General features: G+C 39.1%; 1 protein-coding gene across 1 annotated transcript; it reads right to left on the bottom strand.

Annotated features, from left to right (window-relative positions):
* Positions 1–8,248: 8,248 nt before the first annotated feature.
* On the bottom strand, positions 8,249–23,520 carry LOC122981060 (endothelin-3). The gene is made up of 4 exons (XM_044349565.1): positions 23,245–23,520; positions 20,647–20,890; positions 11,498–11,650; positions 8,249–10,903 (listed from the first exon to the last, which is right to left on the bottom strand). Exons 1-4 carry the CDS (start codon positions 23,312–23,314, stop codon positions 10,864–10,866), a joined length of 507 nt encoding a protein of 168 aa, XP_044205500.1. The 5' UTR covers positions 23,315–23,520; the 3' UTR covers positions 8,249–10,863.
* Between the last annotated feature and the right edge of the window lie 911 nt (positions 23,521–24,431).

The raw sequence follows: 24,431 nt of genomic DNA, 5'->3' as shown, positions 1-24,431 counted from the left end.
AAGAGAAAAAGAACCTTTTCATTATATTTGTGCGTGTTCCATTGTGGTGGCAGGACTGCCAAGGCTTCTTAACTTTTCTTGGAAGGTGAATTTTTATTGAGGGTGAGAAAATTCTTGTGGGTGTATTTTTTTTTAAACAAACAAAAACATGTGTTCACAATTTCTCACGCAATTTCTCTGAATTCCTCACTATAAATGTAAATAAATATGTTATACAATTTATGGGCAGAAATATATATCAGTAGAAACTGAATTTGAACCATTTCTATATGATTTTGAATTGCCCAACTTGAATAATTGCATTAAAAAACTGATTTTGAATCACATAATTTGAATTTGTATTTAACTTGAATAATTGCATTGAAAACTGAATCTGAATAGCATCATTTGAAATTGAATTTATTAGTTTGGAACTCAATTCAAATAAGCTTGAAACTGAATGTAAAATTATGAAATTGAATTCAGTTGCTCTGAAACTGTATTTGATCCTCAGTGAAAATTCAACTCTGCCTCTGGAGACACAAAAGCCTTTATACTACTTTTTTCAGATATGCAGTAGTATTCCCCAACACCTGGAAACACACTTCAATGTGTAAAATCAGTGGAGTTCCTCTATATACATTATATGTAGTATATATATTGTACATATAAACTGAAACTTTTACCAGATGCAATCTTACAATAGTCCCATATTAACAATATTCTAATGTCTTGCTTCATTCAGTAAGTTGTCCTGCTTTAAACTGGTATAAAAGTTACAGAAACATGAGGGTGGATTTTGTGGTTGAGGCAGCAAACATTCTCTGCTCTATGAGAGGTATGACTTCTCCCATCCAACTCTATGAAATAGGTTCTGTTGAACTCGAGGACCTAAATTGAAACTGACATTGAAAAGTAGGTTTGTGATTGTGAACACCTGTTCCCAAACCTATGTACATCCTAACATTTTTCTCTCTGTTATGCCTTGATGGAAACATTGTGGCCAAAAGACATTAGAGGGATAAAATCATTTTCACATTGGGATCAAGAGTGTGCAACCCTATTTTTTCTTTACAGTTAAAACTTTTACAAGTGATACCTCTCTGGAGTTTTGTCTACATGCATTTGGTAATGTTGTTGATTAGCTGGTTCCTTAAAATAGACCAGCCTAGACCCGAAGCTGTCAGGTCCATCCTGCTGCTGACACCAGGCAACAGACATAAAACTACTTGGACATAAAACCAGTCTGTATTCTGTCATAAAACAGGGTGAGCCCTGACACGCTTAGCAAAGTGATAAAGAGTATTTTCAGACTTGCTAAAAAAAAGTTATAACCAAGACAAGTTCTTTAACCAATAACCACAAATTTTCTTTCTTTCTTTCTTTCTTTCTTTCTTTCTTTCTTTTTTAATCTACAAAGCCTTTGTTGGAAAATCTTATATCTCATCTTTGCTGCTCTGGAACTAGATTTAGGAAAGACCATCATAATGGATAATCATTCTGAATAATTGCCATTTACCTGCCTGCAAATACTTTTTATAAGGTTGGTTCACTCCTGTTACCACAAAACATTTTCCCACTTACTATTAGCACAGATATTTTTTGGTTTTATGTGCCTTTTTGAGATTTCTGCCTACAATATTGATGAATGGAATTTATTTTGTGTTACACACAGCATTGAATAGTTAGATAAGAAAACCAACCAGAAACAGCAGAGCCAGTTGATGCTTTTTGTGGAAATAAACATCACATACAAAACTCTGTTCATCTTTATTGTATTGTGGTAGAGGTAGAAATCTCATCTCAAAACCCCTAACTAAAACTATATACATGTCTATTAATCAAATGAGCATGTTGTATTGTGAAAGGTGGTGAACCCACAGAGTCTTATCCCCAACTGTGTTTGGTTAAGTCCACTTTCCAGTAGCAGCTGTTTTCAGCACAAAAACCCCAACAGCTGTTAAACCCGTTGTGCACTCCCTATCCAGCCTGGTGAAGAAATTTTAAAAAGCCAGATATTTTTCATAGGAACTGATGTAGAGCAAACCAGAGCTGAAAGGAGAATGAATATTGGACTGGCATTCAATATGTTACCAGAAACAGGACTCCATATGAATGCTAACGTTGTTCCACATCCACTGGATGTGTAAATGGACAATAATTTGATAATGTTAGCCATGACATTTAGGTGATAACAGTCACCTTGTTTCGGAGTTCCTCTGTCCCCAAGTGGCCAAAAGAAACAATTAATGCAGCTTTAAGGGAGTACTGTGACATGTTGAAAACACGCTTGGTTGCTTTCTTATTGGTAGTTGGATGAAAAAAGAAACAATATCAAGTACAGAGATAGCTTTTCTTTCCCATTTCCAACATTTGTAAGCTAACTAGCAAGATCACAATGATGGTGCTATATGAAAAGTTATGGGATCACCAAAGTGATCACAATTCATGCTGAGGAGGACCGGAATGTGTGTAGCAAAATTCATGACAGTCCATCCAATAGTTGTTACCACATTTCACTCAAAACCACAAACGTCAAAGTAATGCTGGTGCTAGAGGAGCACAGCAGGACTCATTCTGTGGGAACCATCAATGTCAGTTGCCATTTCATGGCAATCCACCGAACAGATGTTGAGATACTTTAGTCTGGACCAAAGTGGTGCTCTGACCAGCTGATCGACATGCGGCTAGCATGGCTAAAAACTAGAACAGACAATATCCAGAGCTAAAAGTTTAAGTTGTGGGAGAAGTTTCAGTTTGTTTGATTTTTGATTTCTTCCAGACATTTCCAGACTGCTTCTTCTGAGCCTTCAGGGTAGAATTATATGTTCCTTGTTTAGACGAAACAGTGTAAGTCTGATGTGAAATGTTGTCATATATCTGGAATGATTCCCAGTGTCTCTTTCCCTACAGCTGTCACAGACTGTATCCCACTCACCTGATAATTTATATCATCAAGTACAGATAGTTCAGACTGCGGTCACAAGGAAAATGATCACATATATGTCAGATTTCTTTGTGGGGAATTTTTAAGTTCACTCAGCACTATAAACAGATCTATGACAGTCAGGAGGAAAAAAATAGAACTCAGACATGTGCAGCTGGAAACACAAAGACATTATATTATAGACATCACTGAATGCCATTGAAATGATATAGGCACCTCTGCAGAAATGGAAAATAAAGGTGGGCTGTGTGAATAAATATCACACTCCGTCCTCTTTTCCTCTGATGTGTGTTAATGAACGAAAAATACAAAAAGGAACATTTAAAAAACTCTGAATTTCAAAAGTGCATATTTTTCCTTTTCAATTTTGGCAATGGCCAAACACATTTTGTTCCCTCCAGTTATGTAACATGTACATGTTCAATTCCTTCATTGGTATCCAGTCTTCCACATTAATCGTTAGCTCTGAATTCACTAATTTTGTAATCAGAAAACGATTTACTACTTCAGCTTTGTCCTCCAGATGGATTTTCAAACATTTTTGGCTGAGACCCATAAATGTCCAAGTTTAGCCCTGCCATGCATGGGACTTATTTAAATGTACCCATGTCATGTGGAAACCCACTAGAAATACAGAAATAGTCTTGACACATGTTAGGCTTGGATTCCTTATTTAATCATGTACACATTTAAACAAGTCGTGTCCTTACCATGTTATTTTTATTTTTGTACATTCAGTAAAACCAACTGCCAGGTATGCTATTTACATCTTTACAGCTTACATGTTTTTTTCTTGTTTCTATTTTATTTATTTTAATTTACATTTTCAGAGATGCCAGACAAAAGCAGTGGACACAGAGAGTACCAGGGACCATGACACACCCAAGGATGAGACAGGATCAGAGTGTAGACTTCCATGTTTTCTGTTACAGACATTCCAGATGTGACATTTTTTTTGTAGTTCAGTTATTTGTTCAGCACATTTCACAACAGAGGCCTGGTTCAAAAATCAAATGTGAAGAAAATGATTTCCATTTCTTGGTGTGCCTGTTGAATATCACTGACACATCAGTAATGCATGTTTATGTTTGTATGTCCTGTCGTTTTTCCTGGTGATGCATTTTCTTCCTTCAACTTTGATGAAGTGCACCGCTAAAATCCCTCAACTTCTTCCATGAGATTCATTCATTCTCATGGTAGAAATTGTTTCTCTTGCCAAAAACAACAGCATGCACAGATATACATACTGTACTGCAGCTGCAATACAAAGTAATCTGAGGGGTATTCCATCAACGCAGCTAAAGAAAGCTGCACTTACTTGAAAAAGCCTGGCTAGAATTAACATTAACTTTCACTTGAAGCTCAAGCCGTTCCACTAACACAATTCAGCCGTGTCTAGTCAACGTTAACTCTAGCCAGGCTTGAATAAGCTTGCAGTGTGCATGTACACGGAGTATATAAGCAGCCCAGGACAGTCCATTGTTGAAAAGAAGATACTATGTGACAAAAAGAATAGAAAACTAGTGCGTTGTTCTCCTCAGCAGTGGAACAAACCTGCTGATGGCAGCCAACAAGGTGAGGGAGATGGCTTGACAAACAAATGGTTGGTAGTGATGGCCTAAAGGTTAGACGAGCGAATTTGTAACCAGAAGGTTGACAGTTTAAACCCTGGACTATTTATGGTTTTATCTTTATTTGTTAATAAATGAACATTCAGATCACTGACTAGGGCTATATTATCAGTAGGCTAGATAATATCGGATGTATGTTTAAAATTATGGTGTAGACAACTTAGGAGAACCAACTTACCAGTTTACCATTACCAGCTACATAATCATCTACTCTTTGACACATTTTCTCTTTCGCAGGATGTCCGTTCGATTTACAAGGGTCATTGAAAGTTAAAATGAAGAAGTTGCAGTTGGAGATGAAGAAACTGGAGAAGGATATAAGTACAGTAGTGATTACGTCTGTCTGGGTCAAATATCACTATAAGTGGATGATTATTATAATCGATTTTTTTTTTCTTTATTTCTCATGCAGAATACCATCTAATTGACATTTGTATAGCCAATTTATCAGCCTACATGAATATAAAGTAATGAAACGGACAGCTTCAGTATTTACTGAATTTTATTGGCTGTTTCAAAATACAACACAGCTGTTTCAAATACAGAGTGCACACATTTTTGAAGTAGTGGTTTCTGACTTTTGCCAGTGACAAGTTCCTTCTTTTCCCCGGCAGCAGAACAAGTGAACAGAGTGGTGATCCTTTCCTTAGATTTCTTTCCTCCTTTTATTGTCATGAGCTTTGAGAGACTACGTTTTTCTGGTTAACCGGTTACTACTGGTTACTACGAGGCCACCATAGAATTACTGTAGTTTTAATTTTTTGTCATATATGAAAAAACTCTAAATGAACACTGTAAGTGGACCACCTGATTACTATAAACAAATTATTTAAACAGCATGAATGTTGTATAGGAATGATTCTGTCCTGAGCTTTTTGATCCATATCCATAGCGATTTCCACTGTATACGTTTAAACACAGCAGAGGGTCATGGTTTGGACTTTAATTTTCTTTTTGTCTTCACAGCTTGAAAAAAATGAGTATATGAATGAATAAACAAATAAATAACTTCAAAACAACATTGGCACAATTTTATTTCTTGAATTAAGTATTAAATGCTAAGCTTTAAACTAAAAGGGTTCACTCCAAAACAAAAGTGACCATGAATAAAATGGGGATTAACTGAAATATGTTTTTTTGTAAAAGTCCCTCACAGTTCTTCCATCTTATGTTTCTGAACACGGACAAGTGATGTGAGCACCAAAAGACACTTGATGGAAATGTCTTTTGGGAGTCTGTTTCCATCATCACTGTCATATCTCTGTTATTATTATCATTATTGTTATTATTGTTACTGTTATGCTTCTCTGTGTGTCTCTCTCCCCTCTCCTCCTCCCCCTTTCTCCCTCAACCCAACCGGTCAAGACAGATGGTCGCCCACCTAGAACCTGGTTTTGCTTGAGGTTTCTTCCTGTTAAAGAGAAGTTTTTCCTTGCTCATGGGGGACTGTTGGGTACCTGTAAAATAAAGAGTACAGTCTAGACCTGCTCTATATGAAAAGTGTCCTGCCTCTGTTGTAATTTGGTGCAAATTGAATTGAATGGAATGGAATGTTAGCCTGCCATGGAGCAGGCTAGTTCTGCTGTATAAGTTGCCTTGGTTACTGAACAGGCAATCATAAGCCGCAGTAATGGAACGGAACTCTCACTTAAATTAGCGAGGCTTATCAAAACAAGCCAGGCTTTTCTCTACCTAGCTTGATGGAATACCGCTCTGGTGCATCACTTCGGGCTGGGTGTCAAACACACAACTCCCTTCATACTAGTTCAGAAGCTCCGCCCCCCAAATTCATGGGCATGCATTGCCAAGGCAATGGAATCCAAAGCGATACATCAGCTGTAGAGTCACTGCTGTTCCTCTCACACTTTATCATGAGCGGGAAAAAAAATTTGTCTCATGTGAGCACAACAGTCCATCCACACTCTCCGCCTCTCTGCTCCTGGCATTCAGTGTCTGTGTCCACAGAAGCAATCATCTGTCAGCTGCAGCTCCTGGAGAGCTGAGAGGACAGCGGCCAGACAAACTGCTTCACCAGGCTGACTGACAGCAGAAATTTACTGAACCCAAATAGTTTAGATGTCAGCTCCACGGGAAAAAATCAACAGTGTTTGATTTATTGATTCATTGATACAGTTAATAAATTCAATACATATACAGCAGGATATTTGTGTGATTTAAACAGCTGTCTGCTCAGATTACGCTTCACTAAACACAACAGAAACAGACCTGGGGCGTAAAAAAATGTGAGGGATCTTGTGAGACTGTCTTGGATTCAGTGTGGATTGATACATTTAATAAAATGGAAGCATAACTGTACCCAACACTTTAATGTGAATTGGCCACAGCCTCTCTCTCTCCAGTTCGCCAGCCCTCCCACCATTCAATGGGTGCTGGAGATGGGAGACTGTCATGTCCTCACACAGACAGCTGCTAATGGATGTATTATAAGAGCTAAATACCGGACTGAAAATGGCGACCATTCAGTCCAATAGGAATTGCTTGGCTCAGCCAGAAAAAAAAGTTTCTAGCTTCCTGATCTGCTTCTGCATTGTGCAGTCCACTGAATATGTGCAGTAGTGTTTCCCCTGCTCGGCCCATAGACTTTACATTGCAGTGAGGTAACAGATTTTTTAATTGCTTTTCTTGGCTTGAGGAGTGTTTTACAAATAAAACCTACATGACATTCATAATAGAAAGAATTATAACTGACCTCGTTTGCAATTTGAGGGGTCCTGTCAACAGTTTTACAGACGTTTCTTTTACAATGGTGGTCTATGGGGAAAATGCTTTTTAGGCCGCATGGGAATTTTTTGCTGCAATACCGTGAGTGACCACTGGGAAAAAGTGGCTGCAAGGCTGAGCGACGGTGCCACATCCAGCTCTTATTATACATCCTTGCAGCTGTTCCGATGACTTCTCCTGTCCTGTGCATGAGCACGAACACCGGTGCTGATTAGCTGGAGTAGTGCTGTGTGGCTCACTCCGAGCGAGTGTTTACATGCCCATTTACAGAGCCAGTGCTGTGTATGAACACCAGATTCTTTCAGCACATACACAGAACAAACAGCTAGAGGACTGTGAGGAGATATTCAGTGAATTTGACAAAAAGTGTATTGGATTAGAATCACTGACTCTACCTTTAATGTCAAGAACTATAAAATTATTTTGCAGGTATACATTATAAAATGATTAAAGTCAGGCGATATCTAATCAAAGAATAAATTATATAGCTAAAAATCTGACTGAGCATTAAGTAACAACTTTCAGTCCCTAGATAGCACTTAGCTGGTTTTCAATATTGTAAAAACTGCAAATACAATACGGTTGGTACTAAAAACGTAGATTAGCAAGTTTCTTGAAGAGCACTACATATGTTTGTATCATGGTGGGTTTTTTTCCCAGTGCATTCCTCAAAACAAACAATCCCACTTTTATTATACAGTCACAAGCAAGGCTCATACCAAGTGTTATTAGAGGATGAAAAGATAATAAAAAAGCTCAAGAATACACAACTTGATTAAATTTCATCCAGCATTGATTCTTGCATTTTCCCAGGTGTCTTAGCATGTTATTTGGTATAAGACTGCTCTCAATAAATATCAGGAACAAACACAAAGAATAGTAAAGTTGATTTTTCTTTTTTTTTTCTTTTTTATTCACATAATGATTTCATTTATCATCTTTATTCGAACATTTCTGGTGTGTCATTACAACCACTTGTGGTCAAAGTGGGTACTTGAGAATTTATGTGGAACATTCTTGAATCAGTTTTGTTGGCCACCATCCCAGAACGATCACTGACAGAAAATGAGAAGGAATCGCCCGATATTTGCACAATCCCCTGCCATGCTGTACCTAACACCTTTAACAAAGCTTACATCAACCCTATCAGACAGAGTATTGATATTGGATGACTCTGCAAAATCCTGGATTATATTTGAGGTTTTCATTCAACGTCAAGTGTCGACCTCTTTGAAATTATTATTTTTTCTCCCAAAACATCAGCACATGGCAAGCACTGTGGATTATAGTGCGGTTTTTTAAGGTATAAAAAAACAAACATTTGTTGTTGGACTGTGACAGAACACAATCTCCGGTCTTAGGCTGCATTCTCACTCATTCATTTCAATGAGGGCAGTGTGTTGATGCAGCAGGGATGCCAACACAGAGAGCTCTGGCAAAACAACACAGGGTTGTCCAACAAAAAGTTGAACCAGGTTCAACTTTTGCCACAACACAATGCAACGTCGTCCAGGAAGGTGCTACGGTGGCCAGTCACACACATGTAAAATCCTGTCTGTATTATGAACTGCTGTGCAGTGTTTCGTATTTTTTCATTGTCTCACCGGTATCTTAAACAAAACACCCTCATCAGCCCAGCCCCCTGCGTTAAGACAATGCTGATTTCAGTCTGAATTCCTGCTCACTCATGAAAGTTGGATGCACTACACACCTGTTCACCACCCCAAGTTACTGCTTTTCCCAGTCCCCCCAGTTACTGCTGGGATCTACAATGGCCTGTTGGTTGAAGATGTCAAGCCCTTTGTACATGTAGTCTTCCTACAGTTTATATATGCATATTATATTATTATAATGTTAACTTGGCCAGGAGGCACCAATATATGCAACGCATGCATAAATTATAGTTTTAAAAGATAGTTTGATCTTTGTATAGTGTAGACATAAGTTAATAAGCAGATACAATATATAAACATCTGTAGATCATCAGCACCATCCTGCATACCTAGGTCTGCCAAATACTGACATGCAGGATAACATTATGGATAAAGTGTGTCTGGCAGCAGTGTGCATTGCAATAAACATAATGTGCTGACACTTTGGCTTCAATCAGAACAAATATAGGCTAGTGCTAGCCTAATTCAGTGTCTTGTGATATGAATTTTACATTGAATGTAAAAGAAGCTTCTGATAAAAAACACCAATTATGACATCCGTCTTGCATGCAAAAAAGAGATTCTTTACCATTTTCATATCACATTAAATGGGTAACATTTTCATTTTAAATATGCTTACATAAAGCCAGATATGCATCAGAATATTTCAAATATAAAGCAAGGAATCCGTGTCTTCCTTTTGTTGGAGACTGAAACTGAAATACAGTGGGGAAACCTTCAATAGACAGTTTGTAGATGCCCAACTTACAACAAACTGCTAGTTCTAGCTGTCATTCTTAACATCATCCCTGTAGATGGTCACTTGATTGAGGCCCAGTCATCAAAGAAAAGAAAAACAGAAGATAAATAAATTGCACCATATATTTACATATGGTACACTGTACTTTTTTATTGGACTGGGTTCTTTACCACCTACTGTTGATTAGCATGATCACATATATAATTTTATATACAACATCTTATTATAAATCTTTATTGTACATATAGGTATTGTACGAAAATATAATTTATAGCCTATATATATATTGAAACACATTTCATATACACAAGACTTATAATAGCTTAATAGAAGAAATATTGTAAAATTAGAAAAGTAAGGATTTGCTGATTTTTGCTTCCAGTTCCTTTAACCTCCAAAAATACCAGGAAAAAGTAAAGTAATTCACTGAAATGTCGAGATTTTCATGCTTTAAACAATTGCTGAAACTAGCTCCATTTATGAGGGAACAACCTAATAACCAAAATAATAACTTCTGTAACAAATTCTGAATTTTTTCAAATAATGCTGAGATATAGGCCGTGATGGCTTGCTGACGTAGAGAGGCAGGTTACATGTTTTCCCTGTGGAGAACACACGGCTACGTGATACGTTTCTTGTGATGATGTTTTAACGATATGGGTTGAGGTTATGGAGTCGAATGGCAGCAGCTCTTGCAGTGGCCTCAATATCACGCGGCATGGACATGTGTGAGGAACTCGCTCTGCCAAAGTCTTTCATGGTTGACACAAACTGGCCGTGTTAACCGTCCTCAGAGAGGTGGCAGGATAATGAAAAACATAGTCCACACCTGCCAAACAGACACAGGCAGAGATTGCTGAGGAGGGGTGGGGAGTGGAGGGTGGCACGCACTCCTTTAGCATCCCAACTGGTACTCCACGGTCTCAGTTTTTGTGCAAGCAGCTTGGCGGTTAATCATCCATCAGTCTGATGAAAAGGCACTGAGCACACTAAAAACACATGTCCATCTACACGAATGTAGATATAATGTTCATGCTTCTTTTCCAAATAAGGGGATGCCTTCCAACGTTTGTCCACCTTTCAGATTATGAGCATGTCACTATAATGTATGTTCATTTCATAGCAGGTCCACTGTGCAGAGTTGCTGTCCTCTTATATTTTAGGCGTTGCCAGGGGCGGTCTCCTCTGCCTGCTGAGAAAAAAAAGCCACAGAGGTGTTTAAGACCACATCTAATCGATGTTGCTGATTTAGCCATAATTCACAACGAGGTTAAGACCATCACTAACTGGCTGCTACTCCAATACTTTACACTCTTTTATAGGTAACACTTTACTTTAACACCTCTATTTAGCATTTATAGGCTGTATCGTGTATAAAAACACTTAAAGTCCACTTCCACTCAAACATGTGTTTTGCTTCTTGTTACTTCAGTTGGATGTTTGAGTTTCACTGTGCAGAATGATGTATGTGCAGAATTTGACACTAGGAGGCTGTTTTTCAGTTTAACTCCTGGTTAGGTAAGTTTTATGAGGGAATTTAACTTGTGATGTAGCATGAACAATAAAAATTGCTGCTATGGTTACCTGCAGGTCAGTAGGCAGTGATTTAAACTGATTTCATTTTAATGGAAATCTGCTGATCCATTGCATACGTTTGTTTTGAGTGGCTACAGTATAGCAATGTTGACACATTCTCTGTTGGTATCTCCTATCTCTTGTGATATTTACTATATATATATATATATGTTTGTGAATTAATGGTAAATATTGCATGTGTTACAGTTACCTGTCAATGCAGAAGCTGCTGCAGGCAGAGTCAGTCTGCAGTGCACACACACAACGCCGGGCCTCCGCCCCCCTCCTGTCCCGCTTAGTCCCAGCGGAACGCGTCATACGCAGGGAACCCTGGTAACTGGACATACCATATGGTACAGTGTGCCTATAAAAAGAAACGCACATATACAGTGCAATGAGTGACCAGACAGATGGGAACCCTGTACATTCAGCTGACATTAACTACACCTGTACAACTTTGACGCACTCACAGAAGTATACTGTAATATTTATTTTTGACACTTTGTCAGATGGCAATCAGCCAAACACTATGGTGATTTTAGAGAAAATAATGAGTTTCCATGCGCTGGTGTTGAAGCTTTACTGGATTGCATTATACTGAGGGGTGTTTCTAATATTTTGTCCTACCCCATCTGGATACAAGATGGGGACAGAATATAAGAGACATATTTCAGTGTAATGCAGTCCAGTGCAACACCATCACTGACTGCAGCCCTCAGAAAGACCATATGTAACCTTTCTAAAAATAGTGTCAACAACAGCAAAACATAGGCTTTGCAACGGTGCTGTTTATTACAGGACCACTGTTAGCTTGTTAAGATTGTATAGGTGTAGTCAGACTATCTAAAATTCATTGCTTAAGTAGATCTAAAATAGTCAAATGTAGGTACCTTTTGCAGACTGAGATGGCAGGAAAATGTAAAGGTAAAAGGTTTAAGAAATCCTTTTAAACCAAAGTTCTTGTTAGAAGATGTCAGTAAACTTGGACTAGTCAGTGAAGGGCAGGCTGTTTTTTTTACTGTCCCACTTTGTGATTTCTAATCTAATAACCTAATAATCTAATAACCCAGGGGATTTTCACAAAAAAAACATTAAAACATAAGCATGGAAGGCAATGATTGTTTGTATATGAGCAAACCTTTGGCACAGTATATTTAAGTTATGGAGGATATGTAGAGTATAATACCAATGTCACCAGATAATCATGAAAGCTTCAATAAAGAGTGAACAGGGCTGTACCCAGAATCTTGGAAATACTGAACTTGGTCCATCACTGCCACTGAACCAAACTCCACATGAACTAACTATAATTATAGCCTAAAAAGTACATTTTATTGCATTTTGAGAGAATGCATTACCACTCAAGACCCCAGCTCCAGTCATCAGGCATATTCACACACTGCATGCTGCTTGGCTATAAAAATCCTTCTGTCAACAGCTGGGCTGCCTCATCTGCATGGAATTCACATTTCTTTGCACCTCTCATCACACTTTTGCACCATGCGCACTGTGCAGGATGTGAAAATACCAAACCAAAGGACATGTCAAGGTCAGGGCAAATAACCTCACAATGTCACAGCACTGCTTGTGTCACCATTTGTGCTGCCAATAATTATGTTCGTCAGTGCCAGCAAAAATAAAAAAATATCTGTTCTCTAAACCAGCCTGAACAAGCAGCCTCCATGCACGCAAAGACTGATATGACATTTAGTAAGAATCCTCTCTGGTAGCTACAGCTTTGAGAGACAACAGATTCACAGGTTAAATGACAACTTTGTTTCATTACAACATGACTCTTATGTTAGTTGTTTTGGTCATTATGTCTACTGGTTATGATAACATTACACTCACCGAGTCTGATCAGAGCTCAGTCTGAGTCAGTAACTGTGTGTGCACAACTATGGTAAGCATGGTAGGCCAAAGTCGAACTACTGGGTCTGTACAGTTTGATGGATGTTTACAACCAACAGTTTGGAATTATTTTACTGTTTGCCTTTTTTTTCTCTTCCAAATAAGTTTGATCATCTGACTGCTTGTGCTTCTTTCCCCGGCAAACTTCTTTTAGATGATGTTGCTGTGTTCCCAGATCTCCCATGGCTTTACAGACTTTATAGCTCGTTGTTTCAGCTCATTGTTTAACTGTTTGGCTGCAACCTTATTGTTGGTTCACTGTCAGCGCTCTCATAGCGTAGTTGTGTAAGCAGCTGTTTTCAGAGAAAAAGCTCTAAAACCCCACCATACAGTTACAACTAGCTGGTGAAGATAGTGGAGCATTTAGCAGCTAAAGAGCTGGTGGAGACCAAAATAAAGCTAAAAGGAGAATGATTATTGGACTTATATTCACCAGGTAGACAGAAACACAACTCCAAATGAATGATAATATTACTGTATCAACTTAAAAGGTAATGATATATTAATGTTCTATTCACAACTTGTTTCTGCTCCCCCAAAGTGGACAAAACTCAGGTTTAATGTCAAAAATGAGCTCCTCCCCAATATGATGCACGTACACATTGCTATATTGTGTAAAAACAAAACGTCCTCACAGAAACTCAAGAGCAAGTTAACCAACATGCAAAAATCTTTACAGACTTAAAAGTGACCTAAAAACCATGTAGTACCACCTGTTCTCTTGAACAAAGTGGGCACAATACACCTTGATGGTGTTGGAGGATCTCCAGGTTGACCCTGAACCTAACAGACTCAGGAGGGCAGTGACCATTTCCTCGTTCAAATCTTTGATCCTCTGATCCCAGACTTCCTGAGCAGCTGGGGACAGATTAGCATCTAGGCCCCCAAAGGCCTATGTTTTCTTTCCAGAGTTGATCTCACCATGCCACACCACACTCATTGCACCTCAGATGAATCTTCTCAAGGTCAACTGAGGTCATTTCAGGTGATCTCCACACCAATGGCGGTGTGACCACCCATCAGTGAGGAAGACTACCTGGCATGAGAGCAGCATGAAGGTGGAAGTGTATTACACACTTAACATCTCAAAGTGATGATACACTAACTTTTACTCTTCGCCAATAACACTGAGTAGGAATAAGCAGATATAGAGATGGATGGATCACATTGTTTTACCATGTGTTCTCAGGGACCAAACTGAATAAAGTGAAAGAATGCAATGTGCTCTCTTTTGAGCGCACCACAAAAAAAGTCTTCTCCTTTTAGGAGATCAAAGGATTGTGAGGCAGATTCAAACAGGATCTGGATGTACTTTGTTTGGTCAGTATCTGTTTAAGCATGGCAGCTGATCCTGCTGAACTCCCAGTGGACAACAACCTTTGGCATATGGATACAGAGATTTCTGACTCTGCACCAGTGTTGGGCAGGTTATTTGAAAATTGTAATTAATTACTGATTACACATTATTCATTGTAAAGTAATTACATTACCTTACTCAGCAGCAAAAGTAACACATTACATTAACACATTATATTACTCGTTTTTACTTAACATTCGTTACTTAGCTGTCAGCTCCATCAAAGTTGCCTTTAAACAACTCAAAATCCCCCACACCCACACATTGCAGTTTTTCTATTTAACAGGTACACTTTACACTGCCTTATTTATTTATTTAACAGCCACTTTATTAGGAATACCTGTGCAATCTAATGCAATCCAATACTACAGCTCTGCCATAAATTCTACTTTTATTAAGCTTAGTTTTTGTTAGACATTGTCAGAAAGGTGATAATTCTACTTTATGTTTATTATTGAGGTTGTAGTGGGTGGTGTGGTGTACTGGAGTGCATTATATTGAAATGTGTTTCTAATATTTTGCCACTCTTATATATATGTTATATTCATATATGTTAATGGAGTGGACAAAATATTAGGAACACTTTTCAATATATTTATATTATTTATTTATTCTACCCATGTCTAGAATTTCATTTGGCCAAAGAGGTAATAATCTATAGTATCACCGTTAAAGGTGCGCTGTGGAGTTTACTTTCAATGTTTCTCACCAAAACATTTGCACACGTGTGATAGATAAAAACACTGCTCCATATTGCTACTAGTAGTAAAAAAAAAAAAAAACTCCACAGGGTTCCTTTAAGGAGAATGAGATTTATTCATCTGTAGCAGCTCTCTCTCGCAGTCTTTATGACTTACAGTAGCCTGGTATGACAGGTGAGGATTTATATATCTATATATAAAACCCTGCACTGTTCCAGGAGGGTTTACTGACAGTTAAACCCTTCACAAAGTGTTACAGAAATTACTCATATATCTACAGACACTACTTATCTTGCACAGAGTGCTTCAAGTAATATACACAAGGCATTATGTCAAGCCATTTTTTAACCTCCACTAAACAGTAAATGGTTTCAGGTTCACATTCCAAAAGACTATCTATCCCTAAGGTGTTTCAATCAATACTGTAACTGAAGAGATGACACAGGGTGAAACAGTTTTTGACAATCTACAGTATATATCACTATATATACAGTATATGTCAGTATATGTACAGGTGATTCATTTAAATGACTGGTACTGTCTTGAGCGCAGCAAATCAAAGCCTTTTTTAAATTAAACTTCTACTAACAATAGCATCAATCATATCTAAAGATTTGCAATCACTAGCTGCTGGTAAGATAAGCATGTCTGCACCTGACTCTTACGTTTGAATTTTTGATTTGATCTGTATCTGACATGACTTTGGCCTATGAAGAATGTGAAGATCATGAAACTTCCTTCTTGCTTGCATTGTTTTCATCATTTCTTAGTGTCCAGTTTTTAAGCAACATTGGTAACAAATCTAAACCCAGTAATGTGGCACAACCTGCATTTTTTTTTACCAGTTTCACAAGAATGTGTCACTGACAACTGACAGTGTTGACATAACGTTTTTACACTGTGCTAGGGAAAACAAAAACATTTTTATAAGTCATGAAAATGTCAATAGTCAGAGGAGTAAAGTCAAAAGGTCAGGTTACTGTACTGTAACAGCTGCAGGTACTTAGGCTGTCCTATATAACACCTCAGGTACTTAATTTTAGTCTTACCAAATATTTTACACATGCTCCCATGTGAACCGTCAGTCACTACATACAGCTGTTCCATAAGATCCATGGTGAACTTTAAGATATAGGTTGCATACAATTGTCAGCGATATATTTGAAAAGAAAGCCTAAATCCTGTCCACAGAATGACTTTTGAGGCCATATGTTTTGATGAAACTGTTCAAATTAAGCAATAAAGCAAGCAGTATTGCGAGCAGTAAATATGGAATTATACTTCAGAAGAAAGTTCAGAACTAAAATAAGTTCAAAGGTGAACATGAACATGTGCAGTGTATAGCAGTGCTTAGTACTATATACTATAGTATTGCTTAGATGGTGGACAGGGTCCTTCTGTGCTAACAAGTAGCTTTTCAACAACAAGACTAGGTCAAAACCTAGTATATGGCTGGACCGTGTATGGTCAGTGTGTGTAATTGTGGTCAATTTGTTACAGGGATAGTAAGTGGTAGTGTCTATAATATGAATTCCTGGATATTAAATGTTCATCTGCAATTTTCTGTAGTGTACTGAAGTAGTATATCACATGACACTTTTAAGCAACCTTTTTGTTAAGCAATTGTTAAGCTATTTTATTTTATTTTTATTTTTATTATAAATATGCTAATTATCTGTTAACTCTGCTGCTCTTTCATCTGTTTCTATCTGCAGATGTCTGTAAAGATATGGTCTCATCCATATGTTTATATAGGATTAGCATGCTAGGCTAGCAGTCCGTCAGCTGTGTGTTTCAGAGCACACAAACACAGTAAACATCTGTCACCTGCAAGCACAGTGCTGTTAAATTGGAAATACCACAGCTACATCTTATTTTTATACAGTCTATGGGCTACACACAGCATGGCTCAGCTATGCTAATGATGCTAGCCGTGCAAACTAGCTGCTATCTAGTTGTGCAGGCTGGTAAAACGGATCTATTGTGTCTCTTTGTATCAACAGGTTGGTGCTCCTGTCAGTGCCAGAGCCTCCTGTGAGATGCTTCAGTGGGTAAATGTGTGTTTTTAAAACTTATTTTGGGGCCCCGCTGTGAGCGCTTCTGAGAACGTAATTGAAACTGTTCATGTCAATTCATTTTGAAAGAGCAATGGCCAATGGGGAAACTCCATCACTGGGCCGGCTGACCAATGGTGTAACTTCATCACTCAGTGAGTCAGTCAGTCAGTGACTGACATTCAGAGTTATAGGGCTGGTGTGTGGCCGGTCCAGCCAAAAATGTACTAATTTGGTTTCACGCAAAGTCTAAGCAGGTGCTGTCGACCTTCTACGACCCCTTCGCGGAGGAAAGGCTTTCCAGCTGCACCTTGATTTTCACCACATGGTATTACTCCTGCATACCAAACTAGATGATATATCTAGAAGGTTGTGCCCAGCCAATTTTCAGCTTCATCTGTAAGGCGTTACTGCGGAAAAGGCCCTATCAGGACTCAGTGTCTTTGATCTCATCACACTAAGGTTTGCTGTTGGTCAGATGGTATAAGCTGCATGGGTTTGTAAAAAGTGAATCAGCACTATAGCATGCTTCCTACGCCATAAACTTGTTTAAATGGCTTCAAAAAGTGAGTGGCACTTAACCTCAACATTTTTCAAATGAAGTTCTGCATCTGCTTGTAGAAGCAGAAAACAGCTGCTGCACTGCTCTCTGCAGGCTGAAAACTTTAACTCTGCTCTTGTGGCCACACCTCAAAGGACACTTTGTAATCAAAGAACTGATAAAGAAGAACTGAAGATCAAAGAGCTGACCTGATATCAACTCAACCCCCTACTCCAACTTTCTCACACCTTCCTAAATTGAGACTGGCTGAAAGGTGTGTTTACATACTCTATGAGAATCCAATTAAACTAGAGCCACCCTGAGACCTCTTGTTTGGAGTCATCAAGGAGCAGGTAAAATTGTCTATTAATCTGCTTGATACTGTAGACAGGCATCAGCTGGCATCTTCTAATGCAGGTGAATAGTTTTTGTTGTTGTCTTTTTTTTGTACCAGGTCAATAAGAAATTGAAAGAGAATTAAGTTTCCAACCCGTTGCAAGTCCAGTGCAATATTTTTTTTTTTTGTGAAGCTGATTAAAAAAAAAAAAAAAAAAAAGTATGTGCAAAACAATGTTGGATGGTTAAATAACAGGAAAATAGTGGTCTTGGCCACTCAAACCCACCTGAGAGGTGTTGGCTTTGGTATAATAGCATGTTAAGCTGCCGTTTCATTGCCTAGGGTTAATCAAAACATCTCAGATGGCCAAGAAGTCGGACCCCTCCCACACACACACACACACACACACACACACACACACCCTCCTGTTAGCCACTGTCAGAAATCCTCAGAGGAATTAAAATACCTGAGAGCTGCAGAGTCTAGATTACATCAAATCTGTACTGTTCTTGAAGTCAAGGGAAATACTGAGCCTAGTTTAAGTTTCTCTGAAACCCTTATCACAGCTTAAAAAATGAAGAGTATTCCTTTAATGCAGAGTTTAAGACTTCTTTTCCACATAAGTCACATATTAGGACCTTCTGTGGTATACCTGTACTAATGTGATGATGGCTCTCCAGCACATAAGTGTTTCAAATAAGACTTCATATGAAGGGTCTCAATTGCAAAGTCTGATTAAAAAAAACAGGACAACAGCAAACCACTGCCAGATCATGACACAACACCGCCTGCACAGATAGTTTTAAGAAAAATAACTGTGGTACATTTTGAAATGGTACTTATGTGATTGTATAAGTAACATAATAGGAGTTCTAGAATACCATGATGACGTCACTATAAGGCCTGGAACGAAGGTTACGATATTGTAACCCTAGTTCTATAAGCACAGACGGCATCCTCTACTGGCCTCTACGGGTAATACTCTCCTCCAATAACGTGCAAACAATCGCCCACTGAAATTTGCATGTACGTAGCCGGCCAATCAGGATGCACCTACTGATTATGTGTGTCTCACACAGTATAAAAAGAGGCGTCTTGCTGTAGCTCTCATCCCGAAACCACTTAAGCAGACGGCATAGGAGTGGCAGGGTCCATAGGTAGACTCTATGGGTACAGTAGGCAGAGCCCGATGAATGTTTGCCCTGCTGCAACATGTCATCGGACTGCTTCACTGAGCCATACCGGCTATAGGTTAGTCGCCGTGGGCCTCCAACTACTTTATAATCCCAGCCACTAAAACGGAGCAGTAGTGGGCCCAATCCAGCCCAGTTAACATGAACATGAACCAGGTGTAACCAGTACAGCTCTGCCCTGCCTGTGCGCTCTCCTCCTCACCGTGGCACTGCAGCATGGACCTGAAAAGCCTATCAGAGCTATAGGAGCTCCCAGAAGGTCCTCTCTGTCTTTCCTCTGTAGGGCAGTGAGTCCCGGTCACACGTGATGTGAGCCCACTGTGGCAAGTGACATCACCTGCCGTGTGGCAGTAACAACACCCAGAATCAGGTTATTAATGGAATGGTGCAGCCCAGAAAATCTACCAAATCATGTATTAGCCACAGCGATGCCCAACACTCCTAGATCGTTAGCTGCCGCGGCCAGCTGCACGGCCAGCCAGAATATTATTTCAACGTGTCCCTATCCCGCATCAGTGGAGGCTGTGGCTTCTTGCAAGCCACTCAGCCAGCTGGGTGAGGAATCAGGAGGGCTGCAAAAGCCTCTTCCTGGGAACGCACACCAGGACAGCCTGTCTCTGTGTGGCCCTGCACTCTCAAGAAGGAAACCAGTACCGCCACTGGTGACTTTGTTGTCAGTGGCTCCTTCCAGGACACTTCGACACACTGCAAAATGACTGGGAGAGGAGGTGAAACAAAGGCAGGTTGAGCCGGATGAGCCAGGCTGTAAAAGGGCCAGATGAAGCGGTGAACTCATTTTCGTCATGGAGATCAATCTCGAACTCCGGTTCGCTCTTGTCGCAGTGGAGTGAGACATCATACAGCCAAAAATGGTCCCACTGTTGCTGGCAGGAACGAGCTTAGAGTGACTTAGGCGACTCCATCCGTGGAGAAGTAAGATCAATGAGCTGACTTCGTCGTCGCTGAAGTTAGAAGGATGAGAACTGCGGCAAGACCCTGCATTTTATACTGTGTGAGACACACATAATCGGTAGGTGTGTCCTGATTGGCTGGCTACGTACATGCAAATTATAGTGGATGATTGCGTGCGTGTGATTGGAGAATATTACCCATAAAGTCCAGCTGAGGGCGGAGCCTGTGTGAGATAAAACAGCGCACACACACTTTAAGTGTAAGGAGCATCATAGTAATGTTATAGTACGGCAGCCATGTTGAATCCACTAAAACACTGAGGTAAACTGAAGATGATTGGAAAATGACTCTTACTCTGGTGTGTTGATCCAGATGATGTCCAGGTGGCAGTAATACACACACTCCTTGTCTTTGTAAGTGTAACACGTGCATCTCTTCACACGCCTCCGGGCCCCTGGCGGGTCACATGTAGAGCAGGGCTTCACCTCACTCTCAGAAGCACCGCCGCCAAGGTCATCCATACCACCGGGCAGGAGCGTGCTAAGCTTGACCGCTTCCATCTCCAGCCTCTGGCTCACATCTTTGCTAGATGAGAAACCTGCAGGATCACAGCAATTTGAGAAGCGTTTGAGAACTTCCTTTCATATCCTTGGCCTTAAATAGCACCACCAAATGTAAACTTGCTCGTCCTATAATATTCCCATAGGGACATGGGACATGCTGTATAGTGTGTCTGTGTATGCCAAGTTCATACCATACCATACTTGATGATATTTTTACCTCTTTCTCTGTATTACTATAATAGTCCCTATACGTAATATTGCTGGATGAAGAACCTGCAGGATCACAGCAATTTGAGAAGCGTTTGAAAACTTCCTTTCATATCTTGGGCCTGAAATAGCATTACTGAATGTAAACTTGCCAGGTCTAGACCCCTGTGGGGACATATAGTCACTGTGTGATTTGCCGGCAGGGGATGGTGGGGAGTTCCCCCCCCCCCCTCTGGTCTATATATCCCTGCCTCTGCTGAGTTATTTTTGTGGGGACAAAAATGTATCCCTCTAATCGTGATTTATGCTGCTTCACCCATAGACCATATAAAATATCTAAAATAAAAATAGGCTATTTCAAAAAACTAAGTAAAGTTTTACAATATGAGAACAGTCATTAGCGTAAACAACAATAAAATCAGAAATGGACTTTCACTGTCAGCGCTCATGTGACAATAGAGATGACACAGTGTCTAGGCAACGTCATGACGCAGTAAATGGACCAGGGGTCACCTCCTTCCCTGCTCACAGATTTGCAGAGATGTGGGTAAAAGAGGGGCGACACACCGCGGATGACCCCTCCACAGGAAAGCATAAAAAGAAGGCAGAAGTCAGTCATCAAAGCAGACTGTTTTCTTAGTCTAACAAGTAGGCATATACTGAAGCCATTTTATTTTATGATGAAAGCACATTGTGCTATTTCATGTTGTGATTATTTTCTATTCAGTACTGAAGTTTACTGTGCGCTGCACTTAGAGCTGAATTAAACAATGACTTACAAGAATGACATTAAGTGTATTGGCACATCTGGCCGAGTGGCGCTATCCACAGTACTGAAAGGAGTGTTGGGTTGCGGGATTTATTTCTAGCATGTTAAATTAGCTCTTTTTTTTGTTGTACAGTATATGATCATATCTCCTGAGAACTTGATATCACATCCCTAAGAGTGAAAATATCGCACTACTTGATGAATTTTTTTTTTTTTTTTTAAATGGGTTAAAATATTCCTGCATTTGCAGTGGTCAAGATCAAGTTTTGTAATTGTTCTTATAAAAGTTCATAATTATCTTATAAATGTTACTGTAACACCTGCAAGAAATAGCCTAATAGACTTCATAATCTATATATGACCACTGTGGTTCTGATTTATTTTCATGAATAAAAACGTTTGAAAAACATCCCCCCTCTGACTTTTCCACAAATTGCACCCTACATATAGTGTGTCTGTGAAGTCAGTGGGTTCAGATGACCATCCCATGCGTTATGATATTTACATATGGAGGTGTAGGTGGCGCAGAGGAATAGGAGATCTAAACCAGCCTATGCGACCTGCATCGCCTTTTCCAGTAATGACAAAATCTTCATTATAATGAGATTATTTCACATAAATTATTTTTGTCATTGCTGTTTAAATTAAGATTATAAGAGGAAATCGATGACTATGACATCAACATTGGCTGCAGTTTTCCTCCAAGCAAAGTGCTGTTTTGATTAGTTGGCATTTAATTATCTGATAACACTTTCAATTATGGATTAATTGTTTAAAGTCATTTAACCAGTGAAGTCCCCAAACACACAGCCTCTCCAATGTGATGATTTGCTCATATTATCTGATTATTGTAAACTGGTTACCTGTGGGTTTCTGATCTACTCCAAGACATCACTTTTGGCTCTGGTTACCTGAGATGGGCGTTTGTCATTACTTTTACATTGTCTGGACTGAATGATTAATCAATTATGAGGAAAAAACAATGGCTTGATCAATGCATAATAAAAAATAAAAGTCAAGTACTGCCCTAATTCTGACTTCCAAAATAATTTCACAATTTTACTGTAGTGAGGGTTTTATATTGTGTCTGTAAAATGATAAAGAATGAATTGACCTTATAGCACTTATCATTTCAGCTCCTGAGGCATTATTATTTGCACTGTATCCTCCTGAGTTGTATTATAGATTTGCAACTGTGTTTTTTTTAAATTGCACACAGTGAACTTATAGATAACAGGCTAAGTGCATGTGTTAATCCATCTGTTTGGCTTCTCCATCACTAATTTGCCAATCACTTGTAGAGTATTTTAGCCATCACTATGCACAACAACTGATCTCTGTGCAAACTATTTCTGCTGTAAAGCCCTACAATAAGAAGACCACCCACTGATCTAACAGTAGCCTATTACTCACCGTTTGCCAAAGATGCTGTCACCACGATGAGAAACAAAACTCCCACATCAACCGATGACACACTAGCCATCACACATTAAACATTAAAAAATAAAATTAAAAATTTGGGGAAAAAAGAAAAAAAAAAGTTGAAATGTGAAAATAGGAGGATAACACCTTCCAAAAGTCCAAAGCGTCCGTCTGTGTTTGTGAAGTTAGAGATCCTGATAAAATATCATATATCTTATTTTACAAATAGCTGCTGACAGCCTGTACAGCAGCGCTGCTGAGACTCTGCGTTTGCTTCCTTCAGTCAGACTCTGGTTTATTATGAGCTGACAGCTCAGTGACAAGCTTACTGCAGTAGCATGCATGCTTCCTGGTGTGCTTTTCAAAATAAAAGCTTTCCAGTCAAACTCCAATGGGAAACTTGAGACACCTGGGAGGACCTGTCCCAGTCTGCTTCTGGCTGCTAACTACTGGTTCACTGGAGCAGTTGGAGGATCACTGTGTGTAGTGCTGAATGAGTTGTGCCACTGGCACTGCTACATTGCCAAAATGGAATGTTTTCGTTGATTAAATGAGAAGTCTTGTTCTGAAATCTTGCGAGAGTTGACTTGTTGAAATCAGCTAAATATTCAGCCATGTCTTTGAAAATCTTTTAGATAACACTAAGCTACACTTTCCGTACTCAAACAAAACAAACTCTCCCAGCACTTCTCTCTCCAACTCTGTCATCAACAAAAAGATGGGAAAATAGTTAATAGTCATTGTTGATGAGAGCAGCTTGTGAAACTGTGGCTCATGTAGTTACAGTACAGAGACAAATTACACCAGTCTCACTAATGCACATCCAAATACAAACACAATATTTGAGTACAGTTTGGTAGGGTAAACATTGTTTATACTGTCTCCTCACAGACCTGCAAATCACACACTCCATTACACACAGTACAGTAACAGTAACACATCAATACAGCTAATACAATTAATACAAAGTACCAAAGTGTAATCAAAGGTTGCAAAGATAATTAATACAGAATTTGAAAAAAAAAAAAAAATCTGTTCACTGCAAACAGTCATACTTTTTGTTCTGTTTAGTAGTAGTGTTTTTTTGTTTGTTTGTTTTTTTTAAATCAGGGATTTTTTTTTTCAGTAATGTCCCTCTATAATTAATTTATTGACAAAACCACCCCATACCTTGATCA

The sequence above is a fragment of the Thunnus albacares genome, chromosome 4, assembly GCF_914725855.1.
Source record: "Thunnus albacares chromosome 4, fThuAlb1.1, whole genome shotgun sequence".
Taxonomy (NCBI): Eukaryota; Metazoa; Chordata; class Actinopteri; order Scombriformes; family Scombridae; genus Thunnus; species Thunnus albacares.
The sequence above is the reverse complement of the archived record's forward strand: the minus strand, read 5'-3'. Positions and strand labels throughout refer to the sequence as shown.